General features: G+C 38.8%; 3 protein-coding genes across 4 annotated transcripts; 1 reads left to right on the plus strand and 2 right to left on the minus strand.

Moving 5' to 3' along the window:
* Window positions 1–329: 329 nt before the first annotated feature.
* slc25a24 (solute carrier family 25 member 24) lies at window positions 330–15,002 on the plus strand. Of its 2 annotated transcripts, none has more exons than XM_044017009.1 (10): window positions 330–852; window positions 5,581–5,707; window positions 5,945–6,032; window positions 7,564–7,675; window positions 10,374–10,532; window positions 10,926–11,078; window positions 11,903–12,010; window positions 12,777–12,944; window positions 13,094–13,244; window positions 14,025–15,002. In XM_044017009.1, exons 1-10 carry the CDS (start codon window positions 670–672, stop codon window positions 14,204–14,206), a joined length of 1,431 nt encoding a protein of 476 aa, XP_043872944.1. In that variant the 5' UTR covers window positions 330–669; the 3' UTR covers window positions 14,207–15,002. The 2 variants fall into 2 exon arrangements, with proteins under 2 accessions (XP_043872944.1, XP_043872945.1); XM_044017010.1 differs by lacking the exon at window positions 330–852 and adding an exon at window positions 5,375–5,502.
* LOC122761758 (transmembrane protein 69-like) lies at window positions 14,435–17,574 on the minus strand. Its single transcript, XM_044017011.1, has 3 exons — window positions 17,515–17,574; window positions 16,830–16,874; window positions 14,435–16,740 (listed from the first exon to the last, which is right to left on the minus strand). The coding sequence occupies exons 1-3, from the start codon at window positions 17,515–17,517 to the stop codon at window positions 15,994–15,996; spliced, it is 795 nt and encodes a 264-aa protein (XP_043872946.1). The 5' UTR covers window positions 17,518–17,574; the 3' UTR covers window positions 14,435–15,993.
* Window positions 17,575–20,332: 2,758 nt separating this feature from the next.
* Window positions 20,333–23,396, minus strand: LOC122761759 (flocculation protein FLO11-like). The gene is made up of 4 exons (XM_044017012.1): window positions 22,804–23,396; window positions 22,533–22,642; window positions 22,246–22,420; window positions 20,333–20,955 (listed from the first exon to the last, which is right to left on the minus strand). Exons 1-4 carry the CDS (start codon window positions 23,331–23,333, stop codon window positions 20,862–20,864), a joined length of 909 nt encoding a protein of 302 aa, XP_043872947.1. The 5' UTR covers window positions 23,334–23,396; the 3' UTR covers window positions 20,333–20,861.
* Window positions 23,397–23,402: the final 6 nt, after the last annotated feature.

The following is a 23,402-nucleotide window of genomic DNA, read 5'->3' on the forward strand; positions in this document are numbered from 1 at the left end:
TTCTGATATAAAATGTACTTACAGTAATTTTTAGATGTAAAAGTATTAAAAAAGCTCAGTGGTAGGGTGAGTTGTCTTTCAATTGGAAGTAAGTATATATGTATATATATACAGACCATTACCAACTCTTCTTATTTTATTTGGTAGTAACGAGTAACAAAGTTAGAGAAATACTGTAAAAAAAACTGAAGTATTTGTACTTCGTTACATTACAACACTGCATTTAAGTGACGGGCCGCATGAAATTGATAGGGAGCCGCGAGTTTGAAACCACAGAGTAGCAGCAGTGTGTGTTTTGTACTTGAAGGGTGTGTCCCTCCAGTGTGTGTGCGCAGTAAAGGAGGAGGTCTTCCCAGGCAAACTGAACCAACTCTGTCCACTTCTGTTTTCTCCTGCTACCTCATCCACCAGCCGCTTCCTGCAAACATCTCTCTCCGTGTTTATTTACCGGATCTTACCGCTTGTACAATCTTCTGCGCTGAGGAAATCTCTGTGAAATCTCCCTGTAAGCTGCTCGAAACCAGAAGTGCCAACCACAGGAATCGGTTTGTGAACGCGCGCGTGTGCGTCTGTGGGCGCGCATTTGTGTTTCCACTGCAGTTTAATTGCACTTTTGTGTTCTCGTGCCTCTCTCTTCGGCCCTCGGTGGATTCCACTCGCGGTGCGACCATGTTTGAAGCGTCGAGGAAGCTGTTTTTCACGGACTGTCGTTGTGCTGGAGGAGATACGTCCAACACTTACGAGGAGCTGTTCGCCAAACTGGACGCGAACAAGGATGGGAAAGTGGACGTGTCCGAGCTCAAGGCAGGGCTCGCTGCCATGGGCATCAAGACCGGCAGAGGAGCAGCTCAGGTAAACAGTAGAAACACAGAGTTCACACAGGGACTGAGAAGTTGGCTCTAATACTTATTGAAGAACTGCATTCCAGAACGAAATAAACAAGCTCAACCCTCCCTAACTATTAGAGATACTTTGTTTACTCACTGTACAAAGCATACCCAATTGTGCCCTTAGGGCCATGGTTCTCAAACTGTGGTATGTGTACCACCAGTGGAACCCCAGTTTCCAGTTTCTGGTGGTACTTGGAGGAACGTTTAGAAATACTGTTCTACTGTTTATACCAGGGTATGTGGAATTTGAGCAGAGTGCATAGAAAATTAAACAAATTACCAAAAAATTATAATAACATGCTTCCCACGGGTCCTTGAAATCCTTGAAAGTTTGTGACTAATGCCCTAAATTTGCACTGTGGCTAAATCCTGTGGGATACTTCTGCACACATGCCATGTTGCATATCGTGGACCCTTGTATACTTGTGCATCCGGGTCCTGTAGTATCCCACTTCACCACTGGGTGGCAGTACACGTCTGGTCGCAGGGAATAGGACACATTCCTACCAAAGAAGAAGAGAATAATGCTACAGCTCCATCGGACACTTCTGGTTCAAGCGGCTCACAGCTGAAAGCCCTGTCAGGCAGGGGAGTCGGGGTGTGAGCCGGATTGAGGCTTGGGTGATGTGCTTGGTGAGCAGGGCTCACACTTATACCCATGTACACCCAACATGCTCTTTGCGCCGGGTTACAAAATTTGGGCTACTTGTGCATTGATGACGCAATTTGTGCTTCAAAGGAGTGAACACCTCGCGTCTTAAGAAGGGTTTTTGGCCATCTGGCCTGCTGATGTCAGACTGTGGGTCAAGGTGTGAAGCTGTAGCAGGTCAGATATGTAAGGATGAGCTTGAACATGCAAGGTTCTAAAAGTGAGGGTCAAGATTTTAAAATGTATTCTAAAATTCACTAATAACCAGTTAAGTGAGGCTGAAACGGGTATTATATGTTGACGTTCTAAAATCAAGTGAGTTGAAGGGAAAACTTCCTGTAGACCTCCGTTCAAACAAAATTGACTCCAGGATTTATGCTCATGTGCCCTCAAGCAAGGCAGTATACTTCAGACTGCTGCAAACTTGTGAAGCCAGTGTGTGAGCATTCCTGTCTTCTCAGCACATTACTTACATTACATGTCATTTAGCAGACGCTTTTATCCGAAGCGACTTACAAGGGAATTGAGTTACAACCTGCCAGAGATGAACTGGTGACCATGATGTCTCTGCACACAGGGGTACCGGTATTATCCACTGAGCCACTCCACCCCACTTACAAAAAAGTAATGAGATATTAATTAAAACAGTGGCTCTCAAACTTTTTATACCAAGTGCCACCTGAGAAAGCATTGAGCTCTTGGAGTAACACCATTATCACCAACATTAAAATACAGTGGTATAAATCGGTCGAGCAAAGTCGGCTACAGACGTTTCACAGGAGGCAGATTTATTCCCAATAAGGTAATTTACTCTCTCATCGTCATCCTCTTTCTCACATATGCTTCACACGCTGATATAGTTAAATTAGATTTGGGTTGAGTGAGAGATAAGGTGATCACATACCCTTGTATATACAGGAGAACAGTATTTCTGATTGCGTACCACTGGCGGTACACGTACCACAGTTTGAGAACAAAAAACTTAAACATAACCTAAAAGGCATATTTAAAAAAAAGTCAAATTCTCCATGCCGAAAATTGATACAGTGAAATATCGCGATATTATATCATTTTTGAGACACAGAGTATCAATTTCTTTTTGTATATTATCTTTTAACTAATGTTACAAATACACATTAAAAGTATTTTGGATTACTACAGTATATTGCAATATATGATTTAGCAAATACTAATTGTAGTTTTGCAATATTGTGATAATATCTTATGTGACTTAAATATCGTGATAATATCTAATCGTGACTTAAACTTAAATCTAGACATTGTATTTTATCAGACATTATAAAATTATTTAAATGCCTTTTAATGTATTACTTTAATGTATGTATATATGTTCATGACTTAGGTTATTTTTATAGACTTTATGTTAACAACAATTATCCTAAACCCTTAATTATAAGTCTCTTGTGCAGCAGTTAAATCCATGAATGAAGAAGGGTTTTAAATGGGATTAGTTTACTGTAAGCAGCTTTTTAAATAAACCATCATAGAAGAAGACACCCAGTTTGAATCCCAACTAACAATTATTTTTATAATCGATTAATCTGGTGATTATTTTCTGGATTATTTGTTTTAGTCCATAAAATGTCAGAAAATGTTGATTGGTGTTTCTCAAACCTCAAAATGATAATGTTATATGGAGCAAAGAAACCAGCAAATATTCACATTTAAGAATAACAAACACTGGAACTGAGTAATCCATTTTCAAAATGCCTACTTTCATTTCCTCAGCCTTTTCTGATACAGTTTTTAGCAGAAACAAATCAACTTCAATTCATTCCCAACAACTATATTTGTCTCATGTAGGGTAATTTGTTAAGAGCAGCGTGGTGACACACAGTGCTTCAAATAAAAACACTCCCCTCACACACACACACACACACACACACACCTACCTACCTTCACACACCTCAACATATACAGTCTCAGGGCACCGCCAGATTTGTTGTTTTTATAGATCATTGCCATTGAGAGTTGGCTTTATACATCAGCAAACTGTCGATTAGTTTAACTCATAAAACGTGTTTGTAATGCTCAAGCATGAGTTGAATAAATTTGGCGAATAGGACCTTTTTAACAGCAGATATTTGTCAACATGAAATATTAGGACATACATAGTTGACAACCTTTAGAAGCTGCTTTTTTTCAGATTCTTTTTTGAAATAGTCATTATAGCAATGCAAAAACAGCAAATCCAATGATGGCCTATGGTGACCGTTTTGCACTGTAATAATGCCTGTCATAAAAACGAGAAATAAATAATCAGATAAATATAAATGTTACTGTTATTTATTTGGCAAATAATAAACTGAATTCACCTTTTTATACCCACATTTGAGCTGGCCCATTGGGCTTCTCTGAGAAATGAATCAAGCATAACATTAATTAACATTTTTCTGTTCAGGAATGCAATCTTAATCAAGAAATAAGAATGTGCCTTACTATTTTATCATTGATAACAATAGCAATTATATTTTAGCATTAAAAATTACATTTCAGTTAAAGAGCTTCTACATACGGGTGTATTAACCATTACAGAAACATAAAAACATGATTTTGATAATTACCATTGCTGTTGATTTGGGTGGTGTAATACATTTGTTGCACTGTATATTGTATTATTTAACCCAAAACAGTATAAAAACAACATAAACAATGGCACAGGTTTGAAAGCACAAACAACAAAATGGCTGATGGTACTTGTGAGTGACTCTACCGAGCAGACTGTAAAAGGGGAAAAGCTGTATCTGAATTCCTCAAAGTGTCTCAAAGTTCAAACTGATGTTTCATTAGTTTACAAAGGCCCCTCCCTTTGTAACCACATACAGTAACTCTGCATTTCTGCGTCTCATCAGTTGAGACTGATAACTTAATAAAAAGTATGTGTCAGGTGGAGGACAGTGTAGGTGCTGTGTGTGACCACGTGCTGTAAAACACGAGCCAGCTCTAATCGTGCAAGTGGAGGATAATAATATGATAAGAAGTCATAAACGTGTGCACTGGCTGCTTTTCAAACAGCCTCATTTGACTAGTACTGTAGTGGACTCATGATAATGTTCATTCAAATGAACAAAGAATGTTATGTCATGTTTGTTATTGAGGATTCTTTAGTTTTCCAAATGTACTTGCTGCCGTATGGATTACACCTAGGGCAAGGCATGTTTACAATTTAATATATTATTGCGATAACTGAAATATAATTTTTTTTTTAGGTCCTTGAACTCAAACAAGCGTCAACTTCGGTCCACATTAAGTATGTACTCATAAGACAATTAACATAAGCGTTAAATGAAGTGATTAATTTGTCCAATATATACAGTATCATAAGAAAAAGACTGGTTTATCTATTCAAACCAGTAGCAGTAGACATTAAATAATGTACATATTTGCTGTTGTCACTTAATATATATATTATATAATAATAATAATAATAGATTTTATGTCACGAATTGGGTCACAAACTATAATTTATCATATTGAAAAAATGGGTCACCATAAAGGAAGTTTGGGCAAACAATCTTTTAAAGTATTGTCTTGTGAAACCGTTAGTCACACTGAGGTTTGGGCAACAAATCTGGAATAGGGCCGTTGCTATGCAACAGTTTGTGTCAACAACACAGTAAGAAGTAACAGAGTGAAATTCTCTTACTGATCTAGGACAGAGTTTATTCTCACTCTACAGAAGAGTGAAAAAAGGTTAAACTGGTGACGGCAAAGCAGTAGATTTAAAGCAGCACAAACTATGTCAGGGTCAAACAGCAGCAGATAATGAGGCCAAATCGCTGAGCTCACACAGGAAGTGAGTTGAGATTAAGACGAGCAACGTTTCTCTGTGCTATTCTGCCACCGTCTGGCAGACCTGAGCAGCTGTTGGTTGAGGAGGAGATGGGCGACGTTCCTCATGTCAGAGCAGAACCAAAGCCTCTGCCTCCACTCAGTGAGGAGGTCAGACACATGGAGGAAGGACATGACGAGACTGGATTGATAGATTAAGATTAATATTCTTTTTATTATTCCCTTCAGAAAATAGTTTCTTCTGGAGACTCGGACAAAGATGACGGCCTCGACTTCACTGAGTTTTCCAAATACTTAAAGGAGCACGAGAAGAAATTAAAGCTGACCTTCAAGAGTTTGGACAAAAACAATGATGGTTTGATTTTCTTTTTTCATCTTTTTTATGTATGTATATATATGTATGTATGTGTATATATATATATATATATATAAGTATATATGTATGTATGTGTATATATATATATATATATATAAGTATGTGTATATATATGTATATACATATACATATATATATATATATATACATATATGTATATGTATGTATGTATACAGCACACTCACTAACAGACGATTGTGTTTTCTTTTTCAACAGGTCGGATAGACTTCCTGGAGATAAAGCAGTCACTTGCTGATCTGGGAGTGGACATCAGCCAGGAGAATGCAGAGAAGATCCTTAAAAGGTTATTTTTGTTTTCGAAAAATTGCATTTTTAAGCAAAAGCTTAAGCAGCTTTAATGTGGTGCAGTGTGCTGAAGGTGGGGAACAGTGTGGTCTGTTCTGATAACCACTTGTGTGTGTCATTCGGCTGGTGAGTGAGCTGATAAAGTGCTGGCAAGATGGATGCCCCTATACTGGATCTGTAGTGTAAATAGCATAGGTCTGTCAAACAATACATTTTTAAAAATTCAATAGGTACGATTAATTACATATTTATCACATTCAAGTCCATATTAACATATTAACAATGGGAATCAAATGAATGCCAAAAAAGTTACTTTAATGACCCTTAATTTCTAGATTTATTTGATTATTTCAAATCAAACACAATATTTACTTCAGGAGTGATAATGCAGCGGCGTTTGCACTGTTTCATACAGGCTGTGTTTTAGGGTTGAGCAGATAAAAGAAGCGGGCTGCAGCGTTCACAGACGCAGGTCCTGTAGAGATAACAAATACAAGTACAAACACACACGGAGTGGAGTGGCGCTGGAGACCACTTTACCACTCACTGTACATGCTGACCACCCTGAATAAAGGTGTGAATAAAGCCAAGAATATTGCAACTTTTTTGTGAATTATTAGGCAATGGTATTAAAATTTAGGGTTGCATCAGGTAATATTTATTTATGGCAGGGCAGAATTGCCACAGGGAGAAGAACCACTTGGGACTTGGAACAGACTATTAGCTATTATTCCTTGTCCATTTTCTGGATGCATATGGCATAACGATTTAACTTGAATTTGACCAGATGAATTAAAGTATAAAATAATTTTATTTGATGAATGTAATAGCATTTATGTTTGTCATGTCTTTTAAAAACAAAAAAGATATAAGTACTTTTTTCCAGGCTAGGACAGATTTTTGGACCAGTAAAGCCCCCCGTTTTTTTTAGGACAAAATTAGGAAAAAAATGTTTTTAAAAGGTTAACAGTTGTCATCACATCTGTTGTCATTTGACAATCTCAGATTCCTGTGTGGACATATAAATAAATAATAAATGTTTATATTTAACCAAACCATGTAGCTTTTTGTTTATTTTATTGTGTGGTCATTTTTTGTTATTGTAGTGATCATGAATATTTGCCTTAAAGTCATTGAAAAGTCAGGAAAACTATTGATAAATATGTGTACACACCCTGTAATTTAGAGTGTGATATGTTTTTCTTTTAGATTCTAATATAATAATTATAATAATATAAAAATGTTGCAGATAAATTTGCATATGAAGCTTGTAAAAGAAGAATATTGTGTCAGTTTGACAAATTGAACTTTATTTTCCCTCAACATTAATTTAATTAATAGACAAAGATTTTTTTTAATTTTCCTTTTGAAAATACTGCTGTGTGTATCTTTATGTTATGTAACCGGGCCCCTTACTTAAGATTTGGAGGAACAAATGAAATACTACGAAACTACTGAGTCAGTATCTCTGCATTTCATCATCCTGGACATTTTAAAAAATGTTTCTTCTGTATGTCTTTGTCATGCAGTATCGATGTGGATGGCACCATGACTGTGGACTGGAATGAATGGAGGGAGCACTTTCTGTTCAACCCAGCCACAAATCTGCAGGAGATCGTCCGCTACTGGAAGCACTCCACGGTGAGTCAGTCAGTCAGTCAGTCAGTCATTCATCATCTAACCACTTTATCCCCAACCAGAGGGTCGCGGGGGGTGCTGTGCAATCTCAGCTACATCGGGCGATAGGCGGGGTACACCCTGGACAGTTCGCCAGTCCATCGCAGGGCCACACACACAACTAGAGACAAACAACCATTCACTCTCACACTCACTCCTATGGTCAATTTAGAGTGTCCAATTTACCTAATCCCCACATTGCATGTTTTTGGACTGTGGGAGGAAGCCGGAGTACCCGGAGAGAACCCACGCACACACGGGGAGAACATGCAAACTCCATGCAGAAAGGCCCTTGTTCCAACCGGGGCTTGAACCCGGGTCTTCTCGCTGCAAGGCGAGAGTGCTAACCACTACATCACCGTGTGGCCCCCACAGTGAGTCATAGATGTCTAAATACTGTATAGAGAGAGAGAGTTCCACCACTTGTCAGTAGGGGGTGCTGCAGCACCCTCGGCACCCCACTTCCATTGTCCCTGCTCTTATTTGTTAACATAGGTGCCGAAACACAGCCAGCCTGAAACGGGTCTTAATTAATTCAGACTGAAAGATTCCAATTATATAACTATATTTATAACGTTTTTCTTTCTTACAGATAGCAATAAAGTAACAGTAATGTATCTGTATTTTTTTTGTGCTGTTACTGTATCAGAATTGAAATTTGCAGCATTTCTTTGTAAGACAACTGACACGCTTTAAGACGCTGACTGAGGCAAGAAGATTTGATTAGATACGTTACGAGACGGACTAAATAAATACATACATTCACACATTCCAACATAAATTATTTTAAATCCACAATCATTCAATCAGTGCCGACACATGCGTTTGAGAGTGGTAATTAAGTTAAAGATGTCCAATCCACTTTAGAACAACAAATATATTGCACAGTAACGCTGCAGTAACATCATGAAGGTGTTGTATTGTCTCATGTTGTGAGGTTTTGTGAGTTCATTGTTCAGTGTTAATATGGCTCTGGAGTAAAAACTGTTCAGGAATCTTGTGGTGCGTGGTTTAATGGATCTATTTCCAGAGGGCAACAGTTCAAAAAGGTGATGGGGAAGATGGAACAAGTCTTTGAGAATGTTGTATGACTTCTGCAGCAGTGTCTGGTTGTGGGGATGTGTGTGTGTGTATGTATGTGTAACACTGTGACGGGGACAATTATTGCATGCCAGCTCCAGTCAATGCCTAATCTCTGACATTTTCTGTCACTGGCACAACCTGCAAGGTTAAATGAACCTGTTGCTGCTAAACTTGGCAGAGATGAGCTAATTTAATTTGGTGACCTGTGGCAGGATTAGCTCTTCAGTGGGATTGGATCAGGTCAAGAAAACGAGGGAAGTGACTCTGGAACAGGATAAGCCAGGAGTGAGAGTGAGACGAGGCGTCTGTGAGCGTCAGTCAGTGGTCGGTAATATCAGCGAGAGCTTCCCATCACCACCAGTATTCAGCTGAACACCCTCTTACTTCGAACCAGACTGGATCTGCAGACCCTCAGGTTCTGACTGGACTTGTTGTTAGTATCGTGTAAAGGATTGAGTTCAGCTGAGGCTGCACAATCTTGGAACAAGGGGTTGAGATGGCCATGGCTCTGATGATGCAGCAGCAGCAGCAGCAGCAGCAGCATCAGAAAGACTGGTTTTTCCTCACTTTTGAGGATGATGGTGGGATCTATGAGGTGGAGCTGGACATGGTAGGTTTGGGTGTTTTTGAACTCTCCAGTTTGCCACTTGGTTATAAAATCAATATCATGAATGTGTACCATGAACCTTCAATACAAAATTAGGTGCATTTCAGTCGTCAATGTTGTCTCTAAGGTGATATGTTTCTATGCCTTGCTTAGTTTGTTTAGTTGAATTGTTGCTGGTGACATATTAGGACTGTGCAATAATTTAATGTGTATCACAATTTGTATGTCAATTTTATTCCATAGTAGTATAATAGAGGTTCAGTATCGCTATATCTATGCCAGTGGTGGCATACCACTGGCATCAAATGTACTGCCCTTGGGGGCTAGAACCGGTCTCCCAGAGAGTCCAATCCGGCCCACAGGATGAATTTATGGTTTACATGATGATTAGAATCAAATCATCATGTAAAATACTATTTTTTTTTTTATATTTTGCCCATGGCTCTGTAGATCCACCGTAAACTTAGCCATAATATTTTTCAAATTGCACTTGTTTCAACAAAAATTGCACTTATCTTTCTCAAGAAATTTCCGATTGTTCATAATATGTTTTGTAAAAAGATACTTCGAGTTTGATACCCCTGATCCATGGACTATGCAAAAACACAACACTGTAATTACTTGTTGTCATTACAGTGTTTTACCTCCATTAACTAGGTTTTTCTGGAGCAAAAATCAGTATTTGTTGCCTGACATTTATCATGATTATTATCAATATGACTCATATGATTACCTTTTTGGCCATTATGTGCAGTCCTATCCCTGAAAATAGTCCTAGTCCTGCCCACATTTTATGTTTTTTTTGCAGTGCCATACAATGATATAAATAATCTCACAACATGGATGTGCACTTATGCAAGAAAACAATGATATATGGTGTGTGTACGTGTTCCTGCTCTTACGTTCTAGGTGAAGCTGAACTGAATTGAATGAATATATTCTTGACTGTCATTGTTCTTTACCTGTGGGAAGGTGCTGGACATCGGTGACAGCCTCACCATCCCAGATGAGTTCACAGAAGAGGAGAAGATGTCTGGTTTGTGGTGGAAGCAGCTGTCGGCAGGAGCCATGGCGGGTGCTGTGTCCCGTACAGGAACTGCCCCGCTGGACAGAATGAAGGTCTTCATGCAGGTGTGTTTAGTATTTTAATCTGCTGTTTGTTCAGAATCTGTTTATTGGTGTCAATATGATTTTCCAGGCAGACAGAGACAGTTGTAGTGCGTACATTTTTTTACATGGGGGATTGTGCCATATAAATATGATGATACCACGTATAATTATCACTGAATTTTACAGATTTTTAGCGTATTTTTAGATAGGCTTTTACTTTTAATTTGTGTTTGACAACTGTGCGTAGTTTGTGCTCTTAATTTTCCTTGCTGAGTATTTTATTAATGAGTGCACAGCACTTTGTGATTTTTATCTGTGAAAAGTGCTACATGAATAAAGTTTACTCACTTATTTACTTGTACTTAATAGTATTAAATTAAAGAGGCTTATAAACACTTTTCTTATTATTCACAGGTGCATGCATCTAAGAGTAACAAAATCAGTCTGGTTGGTGGTTTCAAGCAAATGTTAAAAGAAGGAGGCGTGGCTTCGCTGTGGAGAGGAAATGGCGTCAACGTCCTGAAGATTGCCCCCGAAACGGCCATTAAATTCATGGCGTATGAGCAGGTGAATATGTTTCACTTCCACTCCTTTACAGCAAACACTTAGATTTCACTGCGCTCACCCAAATGCAAGTTAATTATAGTGTGTTATGAGTAACTAGTGCACGAGCATCAACTGACTCAGCGTCGTATGCACAGACGGCACAGTGACACATCAAATTGACAGTAACTGTTGCCGTGACATTAAAGCGAGCCGGACACACGCAAACAGGTTTTTGTATCTTAGTGAGGACACATCATTGACATAATGCGTTCCCTACCTCACTCTAACCCTAAAACCAGGTCTTAACCCTGAAAAAGCCCTTTTAAATTTGTGGGGGGCCAAGACAAAATGTCCTCATCAACTTAGTTTTTTGCATTTTCTTGGATCTCACAAAGATATCAATACAAGTACACACACACAGATGTCTCTTGAGGTGGAGATAATTACATCTGATATTACTTAATAAAGCTTGAGTTTTGTTGTTTCTGAGGACACTTGTTTTATGGTAATTACTGAAATCCTCTTTACATGGAGATAGACATCCATATCTTAAGTTGTCTGGGGAAAGAAAAGACACTAAACATTATCTTAATGACAGGACCTGCGGGTACGTCAGCAAATTAATATTTTCAGCTAAACAAAATGGTTTTTCATGTATAATTAGAGTTTTGCAAGGGTTATACAAACAGACAACTTTATTTACAGCTATCAGCATGTAAAGAGAATTTCAACAAATAAAATGTTTTTTATCGGAAGCAAATTATGGACTATGGATTTAAACTGAATCAGAGTTTACATGAGGTTTTCCCAGTATGCCTCACTCCTGTGTCACTGTGTTACATCAGTATAAGAAGCTGCTGTCCAGTGAGCCAGGCAAGGTCAAGACCCATGAGAGGTTCATCGCTGGGTCACTGGCTGGAGCCACAGCACAGACTGCCATCTACCCCATGGAGGTAGGCAGCGATGGAGCTAACAACAGGGAAACATGCACTGTTTTTGTGTTAATATGGCACTTTTATTTATCCAGGCCACACATGACCTGTGTTGTATGTGGCTATATTGTATGAATGGACAGTATTTGTGTGGCATTTCTTTCTGTGTACTCAAAGATTATATTTAGTGATGTTTATTGTACTTGTCAGACTTTCAGAATGTGGCAAACAGAGTTAAGAGTACATTCAAGTGTCATTCTCTCCCTTAGATCATTTGATTCACATTGTGAATTGTGAATTCACATAAAATGTCCTATGTGAAGCAAAATAGACGCATACAGATGCTTTCCTATGTAAAAATACATTTTGAGTACAACACATGTATGAATAGAAAATATGCTTTCAATCATGTAATACTTACTACGTATAGCATGGCCAGCCCACCAAAACTTTTTTACCACAACTCTGATCATAACATCAGAATGTAGGATCAAGTATTTCCAGCCACAGACTATTAATTATTTTATAAACAACCACAAAATAACTTTTATTCATGCCTTTGCATATCTACAGCAATACTAATGTAGTTGTGAGATGCAAAAATGAAAATTTAAAAAAGAAGGCTCACCTGCAGTACATCAGGACAAACTAGGGGGCTTAGCCCAATCACTGACTTTTAGGCTTTAGAGATGGTCATAGAGGGTTAGTACAGTAGCCTGCACCATCATGAGTAACCAAACTGAAAATGTTACCTTGTAAAGCATAGTAAGGATTTCTCTCTATTCAGGTGATGAAAACCCGCCTGACTCTGAGGAAGACCGGACAATACTCAGGAATGTTTGACTGTGCCAAGAAAATCGTAAAAAATGAGGGATTGAAGGCATTTTACAAGGGCTACGTTCCCAATATCCTGGGCATCATTCCCTACGCTGGTATAGATCTGGCTATATATGAGGTACGTGGTATTTGAATGAATCTTCTCTGGTAAGTAAAGATGTACAGTATGTAGACTTTATTACACATCTGTTTTCAAAAAGCTGTTATTTGATAACACAGCTTTTCAAATGGTACACACACAAACATGTACATGCATCCTATCCTCAGAGCTTGAAGAACCTCTGGTTGTCCCGCTACGCCAAAGACACAGCCAACCCAGGTATTCTGGTCCTGCTCGGCTGTGGTACCATATCCAGCTCATGTGGCCAGATAGCCAGTTACCCTCTGGCTCTGATCCGCACCAGGATGCAGGCACAAGGTAAGTTAAACCAAACATACAGTAAGAAGTGTGAAAGTGTTTCATTGAGGATTTTATGTCTTTTGTTACTCAACTCTTGTAAAATTCCCAGCAAAACACACACACACAGGTTTGTGCAGCTGTCATTTAACCCTTCTATTACCAATCCTGACACCACCAACAAGATTTGGCACGTGTACTTCTCACTACTGTAACTCCTAGACCGTTTGTGATATCGAGAACATTCAAAAACTATGGACTGGCGATCTGTCCAGGGTGTGACCCCGCCTTTCGCCCTATCTCAGCTGAGATTGGCACAGCACCCAGATCGACCCTCATGTGGAGGATAAAGCAGTAGAAGACGGATTCAGAGAAATAGAGCTTTGTGCTTGTCGTTGCGGTAGCCCTCAGGACTTCCACGCAACGACAAGATTCACCAGCAAGTCACGCGTTTATGACATCAGCTTCTCAGTTCGGTCATTCGAAAGTGAAAGTTATCTTGGAAAAAGGGGCAGAAGCACTCACTCATTGTTTGACAATTCCACAGCCATGAAATCGAAATAAATCCAGGCAGCCTGATTATCATGGGTTAAGAAGGTTAAAGGTCTCCCATTGACTTACAATCATTTGGACAGCCTAACCTGTGCATTATCCCTAACCTGAACTATAACCAGTTAACCAAAATTCAAATCACCCTAAACCTTAACCAGTTCCTCAGAAATTAGGTTCTGTGTGTTTATGCCAGAAAAGAGGTAACAAAAATGTTTTTACACACATTTGATTCAAACTCTCTTCTCTCAGCATCCATAGAGGGCTCAGAGCAGCTGCCAATGAACCTCATGGTGAAGAAGATTGTGGAAAAGGAAGGCTTCTTTGGACTTTACCGTGGCATCTTGCCCAATTTCATGAAGGTCATACCGGCCGTTAGCATCAGCTATGTAGTCTATGAGTACATGCGGTCTGGCTTGGGGATTCAGAAGTAGGAAGCGGAGTCATCTGTGACGACCAGAGAACGAAAGAACGTACAGTGGCAGTTTTGTATTTCAAAGCCCTTCCCTCCTTACAAATCCAGAGAAAGTGTCATGATAAGAACGTGTTTACCTGTTGCCCGTTTACCTGGACTCAGACTCTTGCACTGTAGCCGTTTTACAACGACTCCAGAACTGTGGCTGTTTTAGAATGAATAGACGTCTACAGTGTTTCTGCCTGTGTGGAGTTAATTCAGGCTGCATTTGTGACGCCCTCAAAGATTTAAGTGCACTGTCAGTCTCAGGCCAGTTTACTGACCTTCCACTTAATTAACCAAAGACGTAGATAATTATAGACACCTGGTTATTTTTTTTTTATTTCAAGACATTTTGGATTTATTTTTTACTTTAATTTGCTTTTAAGTCTTCAACAGGCATACGCTATATGGACAAAAATATTCGGACACCTCACCATTACATCAAGGACGTATTCAAAACATATACAGTACTTGAATGTGGAGTTATCTTTTTGCCGCTATAATAGCTTCCACACAGGTGTGGTCTCCTCGTCTAACACTAGTCCGACCAAAAGTCTCTCACTGTTCATTTCTGACACGGCTCACTGTAAACTCACCGAAACATTTTTCTTTTGGCTGTGGATTTCACTCAAGTGTTGCTTTTACATGTTCAAGGAGATTAGTAAACAGTCAGTGCCTTATGTGATTTCTGTGTAATGTTCTTGCCTTTCTTTCCAGAATTTGGTGAATTAGATGATGGTGTTTTCAGTAATAAAAACATATTTGAATACAAACAGGAGATGGCGTGCTCAATCATGTTTTAAATTGAATTAATATGTTGTATGAAAAACCCTCTTTTTTTAAACTGAGCACCATCTCTCACCAGAGCCATGCCATGGTTTGCAGACGATCCTCGAGGGTTTTAACTAGAGATCACTTCAGCTCAGATCTTATGTAATACTCTTTTCCCCAGTGATGTCAATACTCGTGACAGAAGCTGCCTGACCCTGAATGTAAAGGGACTCAGTACTTTGTAACCAGGCGACTGCTCGTACAGATTATTTGTGGTCCTATGTTTCTCATAACTCAAAGTAGTTTACCCAATAGTTTGCAGAGAGCAGTTTTGGTTCATTTTAACATTTGTTTTTGTTTACTTCCTAATTTCTTTACTGTGAAGGTTTTGAAAGATTTTGGTGACTCGTATTAAAAACTAGCGAAGGTACTCACAGCAAACCAAATCTAATAATTTCCTCTTTGGGCCAAACCAAAATCCCCAAAGATCCCCAGAAAATATAATCACAATCGATTGTTTACTTTCTGAATTATGCAGCTGACAGACAATTACAGGCAGATGGAGTCTTCCAATTGGTATTTTTAGATATAGGGCTGAACGAGAAAACCTTCAGGCCAGATTATGGAGATCATCCAGTCATACAGTCTGGTCAGGACGGGGACAGTCAAGTGAGAAAAATTCCAGTAGAGATAAAATTTTTTGGGGGAAAAACAGTAGGGGTGGAGCGATATAACTCAAAACCACATTGGGATATCACAATACCAACATTCATGACGATTTTCCCTGATTTTCAAAATAAATGTGTTGTTTTAATATATAGTTCACATTTAAAACATATTTATGAAGCAAACCTGACTATATACATTAAAGATTTGAGACCTCTGGCATAGAACATGACAAGACAAGAAAATCATTGAAGTTGGATCACCAAAATAAAAATAAATGTCTCACTTTAAATATTCTTGTGCAATTTAGTCTGAGAAAAGCTTCTTTTATGGGTACATGTTATTTATGATGAGTGTACTGACTAGAGAAAGAAATGCCACTGCGGTGAAGATGGAGCGCAGAGCTTTGAACCAGCTGGGGTAAGTGGGCAACAGAGACAGGTCATAATGCAACGAGATTCCAAGTCCCATAATAATTGTGGTTGTGGCAGGAATGATGCTCTCGCTCATCAACATGGCCACCCAGGCAAATAGGGAGGGAATCACACTGTTTGCAAGGTTTATCCAATCAGGTTTGGCTGGGCTTGTTTCAGGAAGCGCAAATCCCCAGCGAGCTCCACCTAAGAAAGAAGTAATGGAGGCACCATAAGCTATCTGTGCATAGGCCAGGTCTGGCAGGTAGCTTCCAGTCACAGACATGAGCAAAGGAGGGACCACAAATGGGACAAGCCCAGCAAAGCCCAGGTATATGGCAGGTTTGGGACCTTTCCACAAGTCCTTCATGTCATAGCGAAGTAGATCCAGCTCCCTCGGTGGGGGTTCAGGCTGCTGTCGCTTCTTCCGCCTCACCGCAGAAGAGTGGAAATTTTGATTTCTCACAAGAAATGGAGACACATAGGATTGAGTCAGGAGAAAGGGCCTGGACTTGAAGAAACCATGGACAGGAGAACACGCTGCAAGTCCGATGTCCTTTTCTGCAGATGAGGCCAGGCAGGTCTGCAGAGAGCCATGGTAAGAAGCTCCGGTCAGGCCTGAAGTCCAGCATCTGTGCGCAGGACCTAACCAGGGCAAAAACTAAGAAGAAAAAAACCCCCGAAACATAAGTTGAAGTTCGTTTTCAAAATGATTATTAAAAATCTTGGATATCAGAAATGGTCCTGTACCTTTTGAGCTGCAGAGGTGCTTCTTCTAAACATGATGGCGAGCATCTGAAAAATTAAATAGGCAGAGCAGAATCAATACACTCAATAAATCATTTAATGAGTCAGTCAAAATTAAATATTGGAGATTATAAAACAGTACTACGCAAAAGGGAAGTGTGACTATTTAAAGAACTGATAAAGCTGTGTTTTTGTGTTTTTATTAATATATTGGTTTAATTGTTTTTATTTTTTTAACCAACAATTAAAACATTATGTGGTAATTAAGGACTTTAGACAGATTTAGGACACTACATTGACTTCCATTCGTTTGGACAGCCTGACCAGAGCCCTATCCCTAACCTTTACCATAACCAGTTAATGCTTAACCTAACCCCATTTTAACATTTTCTGACATTTTATGGACCGAACAAATAGTCGATTAATCCATAAAATAATCGACAGATTAATCGATTATGTATGATTCTGCTGATCATGAGGTGTCTCACTACTACAGGTCCGTATGGACACAGCAGTGCTAAATCATGCCGAGGACGTCTGAAACATGAAGCTAACGCAACGGAACAAAGTACATATATACAAACATTAGACGTTCCACAGCCGACGCCTCAGTTATTACAGAACATTACAACACATTAATGTTGCACAGTCGCATGTATTTTTCAGTGTTACGATAAAAAACCCTCACCATTTATACACTTTTCATCCTCAGGGTCAGTACGGAGCTCGTTGGCGAGCTGGTGTTACTGTTTATTTCTGCCGTGTTAGACAAGAAAAATCTGACTCCTTACTTCAGTTCCATATCAGTCCAGCGACTTCAGAAAGAAAAACTGTAATATAAAGCTTGTCAATTGATTTTGCTTAATATATTTACTTAATTTGTGGAACAGACTTGCTGCAATTGTGGTAGTAAATATGTTTATGCTTCACTCTTAATATCTCAATCCTAATTATTTATGTCACGGATTTAACTGTTGTAAATGCTATTTATTTAAATAATTAGTCCATATTCAAATAACAAAAAAAAAAATAAAAATCAACATGTTTAACATTGTTGTGCCACCTTGTATAAATGATGCCCTGTATTATTTTTAACGTTTCCAACAATACTTTAAATTGAAAGCTAAACATTTTATTGTTTAACAATAAAAATGAATAACTCTAAACTAGTGCACCCTTGGACATGATGATTCTGGGCCATAATAATGAATTGGAAAGATAAACAAGTACTCAAAATAGTAAAATTATTACTGACCCATTACAAGCGCTGTTTATGACCATTAGTAATATTTTTTTGAAAAGTTGGTTGGTGCATGCTTTTTATTTCAAAAGTTATTGTTTGTAAAATGTGCCATTTACAAAGAACCAACACTGTTTTAGAAACAGTACATCAGTCTTCAAAGTAGTGTAAATATATATATATAAATAAAATTAATTAAAAGTCCCTCTCAGGAGGTGTGGTGTTTGGTTTGAACATCCTGGGCTACTGTAGAAACATGGTGGTGGTGCAACATGGCACAATACCCCAGACTCCTCTGTTAAATATTGAGATTTTATACATTTCCCTGGTAATTGTTGGAGATTAACCCACGTTTTTAGGATTGTTTAGTCTTTTTAATTGATCTACAGTTCGGCATTGCTCGGCTTGATTCTTGTGTCGAACGTCTCATGGTGGACTCTAGAGAGGAGGACCCACGGGAAAACCATGGATGAGGACTCATTCGTGCTGAGGTAAGGATCCTTAGTTCCAGGTGATTATATACCCAAATGAAAACATGATTCATATTCATGTTATATTCTATTTCTGTTGCTAGATCCACTTCAGTGAGGAAGGTAGTGATTCATATCGTCGTTGTTGTAGCTAGTACTTTTGTACATTTTTACTCCACCATCCCACTACAGCTAAGCAAAAAAACAAAACAAAACATAAAATACTACATTTAAAAAATGACTCAGCATCATTAAGTTAAACTACATTTATACACCACAGCAAAGTGTTGTGATGATTAAGAACACATCCCAGTGAATTGACAGTTAATTGACATATACTTAGTTGTGAACAAACTGTTTCCATGTCAGACAGCGCGTTGTTTAAACATTTGTGCTTAAAGGAGTGGACAGAGTGGCGCCGTTTACCTGTCTTTAGCCTAGCCCATGCTGCCACCTAGAGGCAGTCTTGTATAAAGTACTAGGGATACTTGAGTAAAAAGTACAAGTGTCTTTACCAGAAAATGAATTTGGTGGAAAGTGGAAGTCACTTTTTTATAATATTACTTAAGTAAAAGTCTTAAAGTATATGACATTTACTGTACTTAAGTATCAAAAGTAATTTTCTGATTTAAACAAACAAAGTTAGTGGAGTTAGGATTGAGCAATGCACTCAGTGTTAGGGTTGAGTTGTCTTTCAACTCTGCTCTCTGCTCTGCTAGTCTTTGTGTGTCCTTGAGCAAGACACTTGTTGCACATGTTGCAACGTGTGAATGGGTGAAAACTGTAGTGTAAAGCAGCTCATCAAGACTAGAAAAGCTCTATATAAATACAGACCATGACCAATTGTTCTTCTGATTTTATTTGGTTTTAACAAGAAACATAGACTGTTGAAGAAAATGTATTTAGGAAATGTAGTGAAGTAAAAGCTAAAGTTGCTAGTAAAGGACAAATGACAAAGTAAAGTAAAGATCCGTGAATTTTGTACTTTGTTATTTTACAACAGAACCAACAGAAGGACACCAGTCCTCATTTTGCTGTATCACAAATGATGACATAATAGGGGTTATAGGATTTTAAAAGCATCTGAAAGCATGGTTTGTTCCACTCATCATGCTGGAGTTTGCTGTTGTACTGCTGCCTCATTTGTGAATGATTGTGTCACTGAAGGATTTCAAACAACACATTTGAGTTTACTGGTGGAAACAGTGATTCAACTTCTGTGTGCAGTGATTTAAACATTACAGATTTTCTGTATGGGCTTTGGTGACTCACTCTGTGACTGGCACTGCTTTGAGGACAATGTACAGATCTTCTGGGATGATTCTGTTCAGGCTCCTGGATGAACAGGAACTTGCTGAAACTAAATGATAATAATTGTGTGATAAAGGACAGTTTTAGACTTTTAGAGAGTGGTCAAAGTCTACCTCCCCCCAAAAGACCTGGAGAGGTTAGACCAGGTTTTTCACAGCTGGATTACTGCAACTCCTTGTATTTTGGCATCGACCGGTTGTTTTTATTCAGCCTGAACAGAATGCTGCAGCGCGTCTTCTGACTGCTCCCTTGGCTACCAGTACGTTTTTAGAGTTGATTTTAAAATCTTGTTTGTTTTTGAATCATTAAAATCACATTCACCAAGTATTTTGCAGTGGCAGCTCATCATCTCTGGAATGCCCTGTCCTGTGCCCAGACTCTTGAGATCTTTAAATCTTTAAAGTTTAGAATAAAACCCAGTATCTTCACAAGGTAAATGTAGGTACATTTGTTAATAAAGAGACTGAATCTTTTTTTTTTATTAATTTTTTTTTTATTTTTATAATGCATAATAGTGATTAGAGCAGAATACCTGTCTATGGTGTGAACATGATCAAAGTAACATATACACAAACAGGAAAGCAAAGCATATTTGGATTTAAAAACATGATAGAGTTATCATCTTTAAATGAAGTGTTTCCCAACCTGAAATTCTCGGTTTAGAGCTAAAAAGATGATCTTAATCAGTTTACTACTTTGGTTCAGACTGAAACAATTTAGCGCCATACATACATATATACACACACACACACACACACACACACACAATCACACACACACGTTAAATATCTTCAATATGCATAGAGTGTGGCGTATAGGGTGACTGTAGTCGGCGGTGCATGGAAAAATTTGAGTGCACCTGTGCAAACAATGCAAAACACCCTGATAATTTAAATACAAATTCGTTTTAAATATAATTTAGCAGAAGTTCATAAATACATTTAAAAAGTGCAAGAAGAAAATAAGTTAATTAAAAATGTTTCCTTTTCAGTGTCTACGGAGTCGGTTGTGAGACTAGCATGCGCACCCGAAGCGTACTTCATAGTCACGGCACCTGGCACCCTTCTGGTCCCGGTTGCGACAGACGAACCCTGTAGTTGGGCTGAAGCTGAAAAAAGAAAACAACAACAATTAGTGATCCAGGTGTGATTCTGTGAACCTATGATCCACAAACTTTTTATACCAAGTACCACCTGAGAAAGTATTGAGCTCTCGAAGTAACTCCATTATCACCAGCGTTAGAAAACAGTGCCGTAAATAGGTAGAGAAAAGTCAGCTTCAGACTTTTCACAGGAGGTAGATTTATTTCCACTAAGATAATTTGCTCTCACATCATCCTCTTCCTCCTCCTCACATATTCTTCACACACTGGTATAGATAAGTTAGATTAGGGTGTAGCGAGAGATAAGGTGACTGTAATTATTATTTAATTTATTGTTATTTATTTCATTCTCTACACATGCCAGTCAAAATTCCTCAGCTCTACTCCAATCACATAACCTATATTCAGTAGAACAGTGTTTTTGATTTTCCTCCAAGTACCACCAGAAGAAGCTAGATAAAGCTTGGAGATAAAGACGGTGGAGGATTTTAAGTATTTAGGGTCAACAGTCCAGAGCAGTGGAGATTGTGGAAAAGAGGTGAAAAAACGTGTTCAAGCTGGTTGAAATGGGTGGAGAAAAGTGTCAGGGGTAATGTGTGATAAAAGAGTATCAGCCAGAATGAAAGGAAAGATATACAAGACAGTGGTGAGACCAGCGATGCTGTATGGTCTAAAGACAGTGGCACTGAGGAAAAGACAGGAAGCAGAGCTGGAGGTAGCAGAGATGAAGATGTTGAAGTTCTCTTTGGGAGTGACAAAGATGGATAGGATCAGGAATGAGTCAATCAGAGGAACAGCACATGTTAGATGTTTTGGAGATAAGGTCAGAGAGGCCAGAATGAGATGGTTTGGTCATGTACAGAGGAGGGATAGTGAGTATATTGGTAGAAGGACTACAGGAAGACCAAAGAGAAGGTTTATGGATGTAGTGAAAGAGGACATGAAGTTAATTAAAAAAAAATTATTTCCCAAACCTTGAGATGTTCTAAAATATCTTGTTTTAAGTTTTCTTTCAAGAAGTATTATTTTAAAGTACTAATGCAGTTCTAACCAGTATCTTTGCCTTCAACTGACTCAGCATTACGCGCATGGCACAGTGACTCATCAAAGCCATACTAATGTTGTTGCTATTAGACCTCTCAGTGTACAGCCTGTGGGAGGGCAGAATTACACTTCTTAGTGTACCACCTGTGGGAAACCCTGACCATTAAGTAGCCAGCTTCTAAGTACAAACTATATATCTTTATCATGAACACATTTTGTAATTATATTATATAATTATTTAAATTAACTTACATAAGGGCTGTCTGTCCAGTGGAGGTGGCTGGAGTTTTCGTGTCACTGGTAACAACATCTATGTAGAGAGGGATTTTACAGATTTCTCCTGGATTCGCCTTCCTCAGGTTACACAGGAGCTCCCAGTCCCCAATTCCATTGGGACTATCTCCATTATACCATTTGGTCCAGCACACTGGATAAAACACAGTGAGAGCGAAATTTAATGGCTGTTGAGTCATCAGATTTTTGGAAAGTAAAAGCAATTTTCAAGAATGACAATAATGTTGGAATGGCTCACTAACTACCTTTTTGGCTACAGAAGTCAGTGGGACACAAGAAACGAACACGATAATCATGACAATCGCAGTCCTTCTGGTCAGAGTTTTTACAGATGAATCCGACAGTTGGTTCAGAACTGTGAAGGGAAACAAATTAGGTTAAGTCTGCACAATCCACTAATATATTAACACTACAAGAAAACATTATGCAATATCATTTAGTGTATAAAATAGGTATCAAACTGATGAGATGACCCAATCAAAAATAATGTAAAATAACAACAAAAAAAACACTTACACACTAATGACATCCCCTGTTTCAGCTACACTTAGTCCGGATGTAGTTTGGACCTCAATATCAAGTGGACTATTGCAGATCTTTCCAATGTTTTCTTTGTAGAGACTGTCAAGTAATTCGAAATCTCCTGTTCCAGTTGGGTCATCACTGTCAAACCATTCTGTCCAACATTCTGGTTTTTGAGTGCAACCATATCCCTTGCATTCTGGTCTGCCACCCTTGTGTTTGCATTTTTCGGGTTTCTCTGGCTTCTTAGGTTTCTCTGGCTTGTCAGGTTCCTCAGGTTTCTCTGGTTTCTCTGGTTTCTCTGGCTTCTCAGGTTTCTCTGGCTTGTCTGGTTTCTCTGGTTTCTCTGGCTTGTCAGGTTTCTCTGGCTTGTCGGGTTTCTCTGGTTTTTCTGGCTTGTCAGGTTTGTCAGGTTTTTCTGGCTTTTCTGGCTTTTCAGGTTTCTCTGGCTTGTCAGGTTTCTCTGGTTTTTCTGGCTTTTCAGGTTTATCTGGTTTCTCTGGCTTGTCAGGTTTCTCTGGCATGTCAGGTTTCTCTGGTTCTTCTGGAGCCTCTGGCTCCTCAGGATTCTCTGGTTCTTCTGGCTCCTCAGG

This window comes from Solea senegalensis, unplaced genomic scaffold, assembly GCF_019176455.1.
Source record: "Solea senegalensis isolate Sse05_10M unplaced genomic scaffold, IFAPA_SoseM_1 scf7180000014986, whole genome shotgun sequence".
Classification (NCBI taxonomy): domain Eukaryota; kingdom Metazoa; phylum Chordata; class Actinopteri; order Pleuronectiformes; family Soleidae; genus Solea; species Solea senegalensis.

Coding starts and splice junctions, on each gene's coding strand:
- slc25a24 (XM_044017009.1), top strand. CDS start 670: ATGTTTGAAGCGTCGAGGAAGCTGTTTTTCACGGACTGTCGTTGTGCT. Junction 853..5,580: donor CCGGCAGAGGAGCAGCTCAG/GTAAACAGTAGA, acceptor TATTCCCTTCAG/AAAATAGTTTCTTCTGGAGA. Junction 12,945..13,093: donor TAGATCTGGCTATATATGAG/GTACGTGGTATT, acceptor TCCTATCCTCAG/AGCTTGAAGAACCTCTGGTT.
- LOC122761758 (XM_044017011.1), bottom strand. Junction 16,741..16,829: donor GCACCTCTGCAGCTCAAAAG/GTACAGGACCAT, acceptor TTTTCTTCTTAG/TTTTTGCCCTGGTTAGGTCC.
- LOC122761759 (XM_044017012.1), bottom strand. CDS start 23,333: ATGCCAGAGAAACCTGACAAGCCAGAGAAACCAGATAAACCTGAAAAG. Junction 22,643..22,803: donor ACAGGGGATGTCATTAGTGT/GTAAGTGTTTTT, acceptor TTCCCTTCACAG/TTCTGAACCAACTGTCGGAT. Junction 22,421..22,532: donor TGACTTCTGTAGCCAAAAAG/GTAGTTAGTGAG, acceptor TGTTTTATCCAG/TGTGCTGGACCAAATGGTAT.